Genomic DNA, 14,524 nt, shown 5'->3' with positions numbered 1-14,524 from the left:
TTCTGTTGCTGGAGCACATACACCTGTGTCATTCCCATAAGAATTTCCTGAAGCTTTCTACTGAAGGAAGGTCACAGCCTCTCCAAGTGACCCATTGCAGTGCCTACTGGTTGAAAGCGTCTCGTCGTATCAAAGCTGAAACATAAGCTACTTACTTCATCTCCAGCCCACTACTACAGTATAAACAAATTCTTTCCACCCACTTTGCAACAGCGTTTTATGTATCCCGTCACCCCCCGCCTTGCTTCGTCACACAGCTTTACATTAAGCCAGGCTCGGTGGGTCAGCCTGGGCTGGGCCACTGGTGCGGCCTTGGCCAGGTCTGCCCATTCATGGGCCATTTGTTCCTCTGGTGCCCGTGGCCAGCAGATGGGATCAAGAAAAGCTGCATGCCAGTAAGTGACACTGGAAGCGTATCTGCTCTCATTTAATCCATCCTGGGAAAAGACTGGAGGAGTGCAGGACTCATCCTCAGCCAAAAGTAGCATTAGTCAACCATGCTTGATTGAGCAAATCTCTGTTCAGGAGATGAAGTTTGTCACTTTTATTTCAAAGAACAACAAAAAAAAAAAGGTGTCTACTCATGCAATGTTTTCAGGGAGCACACGAGCTGCAGGTTGCCTACCAGGACATGCTTTGCTTCAACTTGTATACAAACTAACGTACAGTACATCTAAAACACATTTAAATACTCAAAACCAGTTACAGTCCCAAGTCAATGCTATGTCCCATTTCACAGAATAATAAAACCCTGCAAGTCTTCAGCTTTTAATTTGCAAGAAACTTTAAACAGAAACTCTGTGTTCTAACCAGCATTTGTCAAGTCTGCACTATCAGCCATCTGGGATAAACCTGGGTTCTGCTCCCAGCCATCAGCTGCCCAACAGATCCATAGTCTTCCTGCCTTCTGAGGCCCAGAAATATGAATTTGCTGAAGTCCTTAGTGGGTACTCAAGGTTTCAGGGATGCTTCTGAATAAGAAAGATTTGGTACTGTCAGCACCAGGTTGGTTAAGTGATATTGAATAAAAAAATGTAGCTCCTGCTCCCTTTGGAGCCCACCCTGTGGAAGAAGCCTAGCTGTTTCCCAAAAGGACACTACGATGTTTTCCATTAGCCCATCAATGAGTCATTGCAATAGAAAGTCATGTGGTTTCCTAAAACAAATCTGATCTAAAACAAAACAATCTGATCTACTGAAATACTGTAAATCACAATTTCTTCACTTGCATCTGTCACAACCTTCCAGCCAGTGCAGGCCTGATCACTTGACACACCACTGTCACCAGTTAACTGTTCTAGAAGTCGCTGCATCCCAGCTTTCACCCCATCTGAGACAGAGCTGGGCTGATGGGCTTGCAACATCCTCAAGCAGTGGCTCCCTCTTCCAGTGCAGCACATCGAAAGAGACTTAAAATGTCATGGTGAATTCCACAGCCATCTCGTGGCTACTCCAGAGCTGTAAGACCAGCTTCAATGGCTGGTTAACCTGTTTGTTTTCATCCTGTGAGTAAACCCACCTCTCTGGCAGGGTTACAGAGGTGACTGCACCTGTGGACGCACCAGGAGCACCTGGTGCGGCTGCTTGCTCAGCCACGGGGCTGACTCCTGCTGCACTCCATCAGGCCTTAATTCCTTCTGGATTTTAGTTTCAGGTACGTGTGTCCTTGTTGCCGCTTCATTAACGAAATTTGGCCAAAGTGTCACAATTCCCTTAAAAACCTTTGAACCTACAACTTGGTTTGCTGCCTGCCTGTCCTGCCATTCCAGACTGTGAGTCTTCTAGCCAGATTTCCCAGCCTGACCGGGGCACATTGCCGCTGCTGCAGAGAGGTCTGCTCTCATCTTTATACCAGCTGGTCCTTTCAGAGAAGTTTCCAAACGTTGCTTCAATTCCTTTGCAAAAGGTCAGTCTCCTATTCTAGCTGAACACAGAAATCCTCTGGCTTGATGGGAATTTTTGCTGCCTGGTGTATGATCCCTTTGTTTTAGCAGGAAAATCAGCTTAGTTTCTTCTGAAAAAAAAGCAAAAACAAACCCCAAACCCAACAACCTGCCAATCCTGCCACATCATTACTGTATTTTGACTTGAAGCCTCAAACACCCCTTAAAGGAATTTTCTATTTCTGCAATGCACTCATTATCAATAAGGAGCGTGCAAACTCCTGCCTTCTGAAAATACTTGCATTGCTCCCTGTCTTTGATTCAAAATACTTTCTTGTGGCACGCTCCAGTAATGCTTGTTTTGGAACATCCCAACACTTCTTCACTGCCTCTTCTTTTGGCTTCTGTGGCTGACCCACTCCCTCACTGAGGCTGAGATGTTCGTGCACAAAGACAGCACCCCATACCTACAGATACCTTTAATGTATTTTTTTGTTTGGGTTGCTCATGTGCCCGTGTGATGAGCAGGACGCTGGATGTTTACGTGTCTCATTCCATAAGCAGTTTAGGACTTTCTTACATCTATTGGAAACGTGTCCTTGGCTTCTCCACATTATGAAAAAGAACACAGGCAGGAAAAAAAAAAAAAAAAAGGAAAAATACAAGAAATCTGGGATCAAAAGGTTTTGACTTGTAGTTTCAAATTATAACAATAACCACCCCCAATATATCGTAATTTCTTTTTCTTTCAAAGAAGGGTGGAAAAGGTGCTTATTTCAAACCAGCACATTGCTCTGCTTGTTTCAGATCTGTAGAACGAAATTTCCCCTCCGCTTTCTCCCTTTTCTCCCCAATGCGCAGAACGCTCCAGAGCAAGAGGGCTCAGCTGGCAATGATGGGGCTACAGTCTGAACTGGCAGCTTCTGAATAAAGGACAACAAACCCTCCGGGGCTGCTTGTGGGACACACAGGAAGCACAGCAAGTGCAACCACATTTTGGGCTGGTTACCACACAGCTCTCAGAGTGCAGCAGCGATGCAGAACAGCAGGGACTTGGTGCAGGATGCTCAGACTAGATACTACTTGAGTTGCTCAGCTACACGTTACTGTCCTGGCTCCTCTCACTAGATGGAAGTCAAAGAGAGAGCTGCGCCTTTCACTGATAGATTTCTGGTTCCCATTGGTGCAGATTCCTGAGAAATAACACTGCTGGAATTACAAAAATAGCAGTATATTCAGATGCACAGAAAGTAGATTTAATTTTTACATTTCCATGCACAGGTAAGGGCTGTGATGTCTTTCTTGCAGGGAAGTACAAGATGATTTATCTTCCCATTTCTTTTGTTTAGAGAAAATTCCCATAATCAATTTCAAAGGTCTTGTTCCCTCTCCGAAAATCTTAAGCTTGCAAATATATGCATGACCGTATTTAACTCAAAAGGGGAAAATCCAAACACGCAGATTATACCTCAACATACCTTGTCAATGTGCCGCTTCCTCTCCCCTTAGCACCTGGATGCCCATATTGTTTGTGAAGGTCCTGAGCTTTGTCTCCTTCTTGGTCTACTGGGAAAAAGTTCTTCCTCTTCAAGAATGACCACAGTCACAGAAATGCAGGTTCTCCTCCAAGAAAACTTGGGAGTTGCTATTCTCAATCTAGTGGAAGCAAAAGCAGCTGACACACTGCTGGATCCATGAGAGCAGATAAGAATCCCCAGAGCAGGGCTGGACAAGGTCTGAAACTACTTCAAAGTTAAAAGAAATAAAAACTCCAAAACTCAGCTCAGAATTTGGTTACACAAACACCACAGGTGATAGGAACTGAGGGCAGGAAAAACAGGGTGTGTTGTCAACCACTACCGATGACTAATACTGATACCAGACCTCTAGAGCTGTGAAGACAAAACAACCGAGAGGACATGGGGCTGGTTTGCAGACTGCCAAGACTCAGGCTGTGGTCATGCAATGCTCACCTAACTCTGACCTTGAGAAGCCAACAGCAATGAGAGCAGAGTTCGGGGGCAAGCCAGCTGTGCTCAATATTAGCACGATGTCAGTACCTAAGGAAAGCAAGATCCTTCCTAAGAACTTTTCTGTCGCCGCTGGAAGTTCAGGTGGCCTGTGCTTTGCTATGCAAACCATTCTCATCTGTCTTACAGCTGCCAGTTCCATGTAAGGGCATCTTTCTGGCAGCTCAGCAATTCCCCTCCACCCGCCCCAAGTCTAAACCATCTTTGATGGTTACTCCTCCTTCCCAAGGCTGCATCTGAAAATGACACAAACTGCCAGAGGTTTGGTTGCAGCTGCGCTCTGCTCGCGCAAGACCCAGCGATGAGGGAGGAAGCGGGAGTAAGTGACCCCTCTGTGTCTTTGGTCCTCAGATGAGCTGCCAGCACTGCAGAGGCAGCATGGGCAGCTGCGGGTCCCTGAGAGGTTGTGGTGGACGAGCTGCCAGACCCCACGCGGTGTGAAACCCACTGCTGTCGGTAGTATCTAGAGGTACTGCAGGTATCATGCTATAAACTGTTGCACCTGCTTCCTGGCAATGCTGCATGGCCAGAATAGTGGACAGGAGCTAAACTGACTCCAGGATCTAACACAAACATTTGTGTTCCCAAACATTTAACGTAATGGGGAAAATTAATCCTACTTGCCTAAAGTCAGTGGAGTAAAACAAGGAAGTAATGCTACTAAGCAAAAATAGAGACCTTAAAAACATCTGTTATTCTGTGGCATGTTCTCAGCTTAGCACCATTCAGAGGTAGTGCACATATGCAGCATTACTAAGAAAATGTAAACAAGACAATTTGAACATTGCTTTGCAGAGTCAGGTCCGTTTCCTGAAAAAAAATCAGTGTATAGCTGCGCACTTAGCTGGCATGTCCAGTTACTGCGACTGAACTCTGTGTGTTTGGATGGAGTTTCTGGATGGTCCTTTTTCGTTTAGTTGCTTTTTGACATCCAGACCTCATCTCTAATCAGATTTCTCTTTGGCTTCAAGATCCAAGTATCTGCAATCAACCAAATTAAGTGCTTTTACTGACAGCTTTTACTGATATCCCCAGATCTGCAAGAGAATAAAGGTCTGCAACAGTTTTCCATTCCTCTCTCCATGCGGTATTTCTGAAAAAGGTTTTGATTTTGACTTTTGAATGCGGTTTTCACAAAGTGCTGTTCAGTAGCCGCTTCAGTACGGAATATAAAAGATGATGACAGAACGAATTAAGGTTTAGCCTCTCATTGAAGGTAAACCCAAAGTTAATTCCCAACTGGTAGAAAAACAAGCAGATATCAGAAACCTTTCACAACTGACAACTGAAAAGACACATCCCAAAACATTCATCTTTAATCGACACATTGTTGATTCTTGCAGGGTTTTCTTTAAAGGCATTATCCTGGCAATGCCACCGATAGCATTAAACAATACTTGTTTGTGTTACATCTGGTTTAGCCCTTTATTTATATTTTACCTGAAAATGTATTTTCTTAGAGACCTTAAAACAGCATTTCTGCATTATCAGTTCATTTTGTTCTCCTCTTTCCTGGATTTAATAGCCAGGAAAAGGAATCCCCAGTCTGTAACAGACAGATTAATTCACATGTTTTACTTTGTCCACATAGAAAAATGCAATTTCTAGATCATTGAGGCATATGGATTATGAACAAGACACTCCAAAAACTAACTATCCAGATGGGGATATACTTACAAAAATCTTTCATGTCAAAGTCAGGATTTCACAACATAACACCCTAATGCAAAATCCAGTAGCACCTGAAAGAGTAAGGTAGCTGCTGCTATCACTTGCACATACTTGAAAAAGATTTAAGAAAAAAAAATAAAGAGTAAAAGTACATTCTCCAGAGAACAGCAAGTGTATTTCAAAATAAAAAACTGTATTTTTCATTTTCTTTTGTTTGTTTGTTTGTTTTGTCTTGTGTTTTGTTTTGTTTTGGTTGGATATTCCTGTTAGGTTTTTGGTAATACTTTTTGCCTTTTTTTTCTTTTTTAGAAGACAGTAGTTGCCACATAACAAGTTACACGCGATGTGACTGCTCTCCCCTCCAGTGCAATTTCATGGTCATACCTATAGAACTCAACACCATTTTTTCCTATACATCTTCCCATAGTTTCATTAAAGATAGACATGATGTGTAATACCTGTCTCTGGGAAAGTAATGTTCCAAACAGGCAACTTTTATCTTAAAGCAGAAGTGGAGAGGCTATAGTAGGTATAGCCACCTAAGTATGAACTTTAGGTCACAATATCTAAACACTCAACCACTGTACATAAACATTAAAAATAGTCTTAGCAATAGGATTTTATTTATATGTGCACTTAAGTCCACCTTATCCCATATTTATGTTTGGCAACTATTTGGGAATTCAAAGGTGCAGCCATCAGCAATTGTATTATTTTAAAAAAGAAATGAAGCATATCTACTCTATGAGAAAAGAAATTCTCAAATATCCATTTCCAATTTTAAATTTAATTTAAATAGGAAAATATTAAAAATGTGCACATCTAAATTTTTCCATGTTCTGTATATACATATGTGTGTGTACGTATACATAGAAATACTCATGTACCACACATATTCACAAAATTTAAGTGGAAATATTTCTGTCCACTATTTCCCCACATGTAAATGACATCATATATTTAAAAATGTCAATAATAATATCATTAAAAATAATATTACATTTATTCCATCATCAACTTTCTGTGTTTTTATTTTCTTCATCTTTATTATGTCCATTGAGCATTAACAGGCCGGACTCTGCTTGCACTTCCACAGATGTTATGCCAAGTGAATGTTGCTGACATCACATCAGGGACACATCTGGTTTACAGCAGCTGAAGTGACAGGAGAATCAGGCCCAAACATCCCCATGTAAATTAAAAACTTGTCGTTATCTGCTCATCTGGACCTGATGAAGATATACACACCACCATTTAAAATCCACTGAATGAAAAACATGTAGCTCACCACAAAGTTTTCAACCAGTAGCACGCTGAACCAAGCTCCCCCCCGCCCCTTTAATAAATAAAATAAGTGAGAAAATACGCTAAAATATGGAGAAAACTTAAACACTGTGTATATTACATACCATATAATACATGAGGGTTTAGCTTTTGATCTAAACCATTTTCCTGACTAGTCAGGGGAGACCTGATAAATCACTGGTAAAGAAAAAAATGGTATTATAGAAATAAAGCACATATTTCTAATATAAATGAGAACCTGTGTGTATTATGTGTTATATACACACAGTACACACACGAAAACAAACTTTTCTAGTTTTGAATAGCAGTCTCTAAGTGAAGAAAACAGTGTTGTACAAATTTAATAAGCAGCTAGGTTTCATGTTTAACATTCAAATTAATTTGGGGAGCAAACAAAGGTCCGTGCATCTTATGACTCTAAAGTCAGACATTCATTCATACATTTTAAAAAAGCCCTCTTTAACATTACAAGCAATTTATGGCAAGAATGTTCTTTGATGCAAGACACATGACACTTGGCTTACCTTTCAAAGAGGTTTTTTTTTTTTTAAATAAATCTATTATATAAAGAAATGTGTGTCTGCCAAAAGTCTGTTAAAATTACATCAAAACAATTTTAAAACCTGCTCACTGAGGATAATTGAATTCAAATTCCTGTTTTTAAACATTTAGTTAACAGTTCAGAATATTGCCTGGTGTAGTTTCAATAAAGATGTGATATGAAGACCCATAAAAGAGTAAACATGTCTCCATTTCAATTTGCTATGACAACAAAACTTATAGAAACAGCTTTCTTGGCTGGACAAGTTCAGTGTACAAGTAATCCCTTGCAATAGCTCTATGCCTTTAACACAATCTGTAATAAAACAGTGCTCCCCATAAGCCATTATTCACAAAACCTGAAATTCATGTGACATTCTGAAAACGTCTCCTGCAGAACAGGTTAGCAATTAATTGAACATACATATTCAATATATGTATCGAGGCCAGAAAACAAACAACTGGCTATTCCTTGTTATCTGTGCATGTCAAATTTTACATTTAAGATTCTATGGGGTTTTTTGCCCTTTTTTTTTTTTCTTTTTTTCTGGGGGACTCACCTTCTGTCATTGGTTGGTTTCAAAATATAGTTAAGTGGAAGATAGTATCTCACTATAATTACATGGAATTCATATGAAAAAGTAAACCTTACATTGGACAATACTGTAGAACACCAGAGTAAGCTCCATAAAGAGATACGGTATCTTCCAGTAGATAGATATATATATATTAAAAAAAAAAACAACAAAACACAAAAAAAAAAACAAAACCAAAAAACACCAACCAACCAACCAAAAAAGCCCCCAAAGGAAGAACTTTATACAAGCAGTTATAGTAACTATTTTTCAATTAAAGATGCAATTCTCTCTCACTCCTGGCAAGAATAAATTGGTAATGGCACTGCTTTGCCACAGTGCAAAGTATCCTGAGAAATTATTAAGAACAATAAAACACAGGGCTGTCATCACCAAGTTCTTGCACAAAACACAGCAATTAAATATCTTAAATAAATAAAACAGCGGATAACCTATACTGTGTCTATCACAAAAAGGGGATGTGACCTGGGACACTGCTAATTCTTCCTTCACTGATAATTAGAAAAGGATTGCATTCAATTACTGTTAATATCTTTCAAGTTATCTATGGCCAATAACGTACAAGGAGGTAATTTGTAATTCAAGTTTTTTTGTTAGTTTTTTTTTTTCTTCAACTAGCTACAAGCTGAATTCTAAATTTTACATTGAAATATGACTCAAATTTAAAACAAGCCCTCTCAGAGGAGCGTTTTCTAATTTTGTGCAACTTTGATGCAGAGCCCAACATAGTCCTATGAAGAGAGACAGTGCATCTTTAAGCTGATTGGCACTGAAATCCCATTTTCTTTAGCTGCATTCTATTAGCTTGGCCAAGTTATCTCGTAGCTCTGTTAGTTCAAATATTTTTCCATCAAGAATTTCTAAAAGTGTCTTCAAGTTATTGCGAAAAGCTTCTTGCTCATTCTGACTTTTCTCCAGACGTTGCTCTAGATCAGACAGCTGGCCTTCCAGGTCTTTGTTTCGAATTTCTACTTCCTTCAGAGAAAATACATAACATGTTAATGTCTCATCTGCAAACAGAAAGCAGTCTAACCTCCTGCTGGTATCCCTCTGCTATTTTGGTCAACTGCTTTTTAAAACAATTTGTGACACTTTAAAGCTTCCACTAAGCCAAAACCAGAACTTAAATTGTTATTACAATTGCGTGTGTGCCACCACTTCCTCCATTTTTTCAGTAGTTCATCTGAAGGACAGAAACTTTTGGAGAGGGATAAAATTTAGCCAGTGTACAACAGATCTGGTTTACTTAGGTAAGTTATTGCTTGTATCATTCAGAGATGTGCCTCCTAGTGAAAACAGCTTCTCAAAGGTTTGCTTAAGTTCAAGTACTCCCTGATTTAACCTACATGAACTGCTCAAGGACACAGTTCCCATTAAATGGCCGCACACAGAAGCTCATCCAGAGCACCGCTTCCTGGACAGAGGAGTACTACCTTACCCCTGTCCCATGTTATAGGCCTTTTCACCGTGAAAACTAGGACAGAAACATCAACTAGCAAGACAGATCTTGAGGTGACGCTGACTGTAAGAAAGTAAAACCAGTGAGTGCAAGCTGCATGTGGTGTCTCGCTGCATGTGGTGTCTCACTGCAGGGTGCCCAGAGCTCCCACCCCAGGGTGGCCACCAGCCCCAGGGATGGGCCCTTCCCACACAGCGGCGTGAGGACTGAGCAGAGACGGGGTACAGGCAGCTGGGGGGACCCGACCTCAGCCAGCTCAGCGCTGGGTGGCGAGGAGGAGGAACCCCTGGCACCAGCCTGTGGGACCCCCACAGCTCGGCTGGCACCGGGCAGGGGACGGGGCCACGGCTGCTCGGCTTTGTGCGGATCTGGTGCCCTCTCTTCTGTCAAACTACTGGTGTGACAGTTGCGCTGGTCTGGAATAGCATATTGTTATTTGTCATGTTCATTGTACATCGCATAAATTCTTTCTAAATTTCATAATTTCAGTTGTAAAAGACACTTTCAAAGGCAGAACAGAGGCAGCGTACTTCATACACCCTGTGGAACCATTCTCTGGAAAAAAGCATTGTGAATTCATTTTTACATACATTAATGTTGTTTCAACACTGCTTCCCTTTGCAGAGGCTTTGTGTCACAAAGCTTTAATGGGCCTGCTCTGAGTTTTTACAGCAACCAGTTCCACACAGCCACAGGAGGGAGGTCTGGCAGCAGGCATTGCTCCCAGCACCACGACTCCTCTTCCCGCCCTCCTCTCCATTTTCGTTACGGTTCTTCTGTCTCCCTCAAAGCTGACAAATGTACTCATGTTAACATTGGAAATATCTCAGCTAACCATAATAAACAACCTGACCCACGCAGAACATGTATGTGGGCACTCAAGAGTAACAGGTACAAAATGTCGGCCTTGTGTCAAAGTCCACAGCCCAAGACACGTTTCCACCTGTGAAGGGTCTGATGGCTCCACCAGCCACTGCATCCCTGGCCAGAAGAGGGATGGGGGGTTGTGGTCACTGCCAGTTTTGTCTTCCAGGCCCTGCAGCAGGGCAGAGCTACAGGAACCCCTGCAGCAGGGCAGAGCTATAGGAACCCCTGCAGCAGGGCAGGTGGAGAAGGCAGAGCCTCAGGAACCTGATTTCCTAATAGCTGTGGTTGCTTGTGCAGCCAAGGGTCACATCCAGACTGAACTGCAATATCTTCCTTACTTCTTGTGTGTAAATGGGCAAGTTAAAGATTACAGAGCTTTGGGCACTGGTCTTGAATATCACAGCTGAGAGCAGGAATCAGCCCTTGCTGCTGGGACCAAGAGGAGAAGTAGTTTAATCTGTTTAACACTGAATGATATAGTTGCCAAAGCATTAAAGGCAGCTAACTGAAAAGAGTATTTGTCGAAACTATATAAATTAAAATACATACATGCTTATGTAGTGATACCCCACCACTGCTATAAATGGGCAAGCTAATTGATAATAACCCAGCTATACTCTCTGAAGGCTCTCCCACTCCTGCCCTCTGAGCTGAGTACTGGCAAGTACTACCCGGTGTAGTGACTGCACGGGTTCAAGACCCTCTGAGGCCAAGTGACTGGGACAAAAAGGGAAATTCAAGGCCCTCTCAGCTCTGCAGGAATGACACAGTCCTTTCTTTAGCTCACTCAAAACCCATGGCTGTTTCTCCATGTTCGCTCACGCATCCTACTTCTCCTGTCACTGCTCCTCTTCTACTCAACAAAGGTGTGTGCACTAGAAGGTCTCCTTGGCACTGCTCTTAGCCCAGAGATAATTAATTTCTGTAAGCAGGCAAGCCTGTGATGAAAGGGACCACTTTGGAACAAATCCGTGAATACATTAATGGTTTTATTTCGTGAAGTCTGGGCCTGAAGAGCACGCCATTGGCCTGTATCTAGTACTGAAGATCATCTCTCAGCCCATTCTCAGATGCCCTTAAACTGAGGAATTGTTCTGCTATGAGCTGTTAGGGTGGGAGCACTCAGGTAAAACGGAAAGCTTTATGTTGGCCGTAGGAACTTCCATCCATATTCAGCAAAAGGCAAACTTTCCGTTACAACTCCTTGCCCTGTTATCGCTTCAAATTAGAAGAGCTCCCTTCTTTTGTTTATAATTCCAGCTTCCATATTTTATTTCTATTTTTTGACATCTTTTTCCTAACCCATATATATTTGACTTCCCAAATATTTCCTCAGATATACTTTTTCCAACATTTCCTCCTGTTTTATTTTCCCTAAATTATGCTTAACATATTTAATAATGTATGGGAAGTAGAACTACCTGAAATATGTCAGAAGCTGTTGCTTTTAATTTCTGCTTCTTCCTAAATGCTACATTTGTTCCTTACACATATTTACCCTCAATTAGGATTAATTATTTTTGCAATAGTATTGCATTACAAGTTCATGTCTAGCTAATGTGCAGTTTCCTCTTACAAATCAATCTACCTCAAAACTGTTGCTTCTTGATTTGAAGAAGGGGTGTCCATGTAATGTAATCTATTCTAGTTGTGTCATCACACTTCATTTGCAGTTAATCTCATCTAACAATAAACTAACTCTTCTGATATGATACATTCAGGCCCTTTGCAAGGTGTATTTTACACTGTTTTTACAAGCTCTTCTTACAGTGGGCACAATAATTTCTGATGCACTGTTTTATTTTTAAAAAGAAATAAATTATGAACAAGTTATGTTTGTTGTTTGCACCAAAATAATCTTTTGTGGAATTCAGTGCAAGGATCCAAATAAAATATTCAAACTATATGCAACAGCTATACTTAGGAATCAGTCGTCGTAATAAAGATATCCTGACTTACTGTGAGAGTTACACTGGTCATGACTAATTGATATATCTTCTCTACATTGCTAATGAAATTATTAAGTAACAAGTGCCCTGATACTTACCTTTCACAGTGATAACATATTGCTCTTCACTGGAATTTGCCAATAATGGATTTCTAATTCATTCCCTGATACGAGTTTGTCAGAAATGCAATACACCTTAACATAGTAATTTCTTTGTATAGCATTTTTCATACAAGCTATGTTCCAAAATATTTTAGTTACATAATCCACTTTTAAGCACAAGATGGAAAAAATAAAGCAGCAGAAAGAGTGAGATGAACAGATACGGCCCCTGGAGCCAATCACCCTGAAAATATTTGATGAGTCAAGGAAATTAATAGATGTGAGATGGTTGGTCTGGAGCTACAGAAGAAAACAGCATTTCACTGACATCACAGGTTGGGGTAAAGTGGCTCAGAGAAGGCCAGTATAACCAAAGCAGGATGATTATACCAAAGCAAAGGCTCAAGGTCTTTTGCATGGGCTGCATCAGGTCAGTAATAAGCTTTAAGCTTAAGAAAGACAACTTTCAACTCAGATCTTAAGTGAGCTTTAAATGTACTTGAATCATACAGAACTATTTTCAGAAACTGATTATACATTAACTACTTTATGACATATGGACATGCATACACAACATATCCATTTGGTTACTAAAGATATAAATATACCAAAAGGAAGCTACTGACTTTTATAAAGTAAAAATTTTAATAAAAGCTTAGCATTTTCTAATCTTTCATCTCTTACTAGTGTCTCAGAATTCTTCTTGCTAAGGATAGCTAATTCCTGGCTCACTTTTACTTTTCATATGATCTTACCCTAAAATTATTGCATATGCTACTGCTAGAACAATTTCCAACTTTCATTATAATCTCCCTTTTGAGTCTCTCAGATAAGCACCTTTTCAGCTGCAAACTCCCACTTTTAGCCTAAAGCCAGCAACAATTTCTGGAATAGCAGAACAGGCAAGCTCAGGTACTTTCGAAACAATCTTTAAAAATTCTTTAAAGAAATAACATACTTTTTCCAGATAATTTGACTTAGGAATGAGAAAAATGAATAGACTCATTTTGTTCTTATGTGGTTATTCTGTAGGTTAAAATGAGATTCAAGGAAGTTCCAATTCAAGTAGTGCATTTCAAAGAATACCTGCTTAGTGATTTTTAAGCTGTGGCTAGTCTGATGGGCTTGCTTTCAGCATGATTTGGGTCGAGCCACAGAACAGCGAGGGTCACCTTTCAGCGATTTGGATTTGGAGCTATTTAATGCCTGAGTTGCCAGTCCTATCAGAACTCCGAATTCAGAGTTCAACCCCCCTAAGCTTTGGGTCAGCCTCACTCCCAAGGCAGGTTTCAAAATGGAGTATATGAGTTGGCTGGTCAGCCCGGTGATGGAGAGGAGCTCAGATGTAGCAAGAGAGGGTACACTGAGGCCACACCGACTGTGGTGGGCTGAGGTATCTGGCTTTACACACAGTAAAGAAACAACCCAGAAAAAAAAACAATAAAAATGAAATAATTCTAAATAATTCCAATAAAAGGTCAAAGTGTGTTTTTAAAGTCTGTACTACACAAGAACCCTTTAACCTTCTCTTTCTCAGGGCACATTTAAAAGCTGAACACAAATTCATTCCAACCTGATGATACACAGGCAGATTTTCCATGGCACACAAGACCTCTCCTCTGGCAAGATACTGCAGTGAGAATGAGACCACAACTGCCCAGGACATGTATCAGTGCAGGACTTCTGCTAGCCCAAGCATGCTCTGTGGACTTGTAAATGAAATTTGGGTGTGCTCCCTCGAGTAAAATAGCAACTTGCATCAAGTGGAACTTTTTATACAAATTCCTAAGGATCATCCCACCCACCATTTTGCAATGCAGTCTAACTTACGTATTTATCGGGCATCTCCAGTGAAGGCAGCACAAGTTGCTGATGTGAACTGCTCACACGATGATAATTTTTCCCTTCACTCTAAATTAAGATGATGCTTACCTAAATTAAGATAGCTCACCTGTAACTTCTGGGTCAGAGAATCCCTCTGTGCCTGGAGCTCTCTGGCATTGTTGATTTCTTGCTTCAATCCTTCTATTTCCTAAGGGAGAAGAAATAACCTTGCTAGCAATGTGTTACCTGGCTTGGCCTCAGTGCTGGATATCACCTCTTCTCCTGAGCAAGCCTTTGCA

At 40.8% G+C, this 14,524-nt stretch overlaps 1 protein-coding gene across 2 annotated transcripts in view; it reads right to left on the bottom strand.

Annotated features, from left to right (window-relative positions):
* Window positions 1–5,153: 5,153 nt before the first annotated feature.
* The window catches only part of HOMER1 (homer scaffold protein 1), a gene marked incomplete at its 5' end in the record, with an annotated part of 92,551 nt that continues 83,180 nt past the window's right edge, over window positions 5,154–14,524 (bottom strand). For both annotated transcript variants that reach the window (XM_082074437.1, XM_082074436.1), the window contains 2 exons: window positions 5,154–9,000; window positions 14,353–14,433. In XM_082074437.1, the coding sequence (XP_081930563.1) occupies window positions 8,812–9,000; window positions 14,353–14,433 (270 nt within the window). In that variant the 3' untranslated portion in view covers window positions 5,154–8,811. The remainder of the gene's footprint in view (window positions 9,001–14,352; window positions 14,434–14,524) is intronic.

The sequence above is a fragment of the Streptopelia decaocto genome (assembly GCF_964273445.1).
Source record: "Streptopelia decaocto genome assembly, chromosome: Z".
Taxonomy (NCBI): Eukaryota; Metazoa; Chordata; class Aves; order Columbiformes; family Columbidae; genus Streptopelia; species Streptopelia decaocto.
The sequence above is the reverse complement of the archived record's forward strand: the minus strand, read 5'-3'. Positions and strand labels throughout refer to the sequence as shown.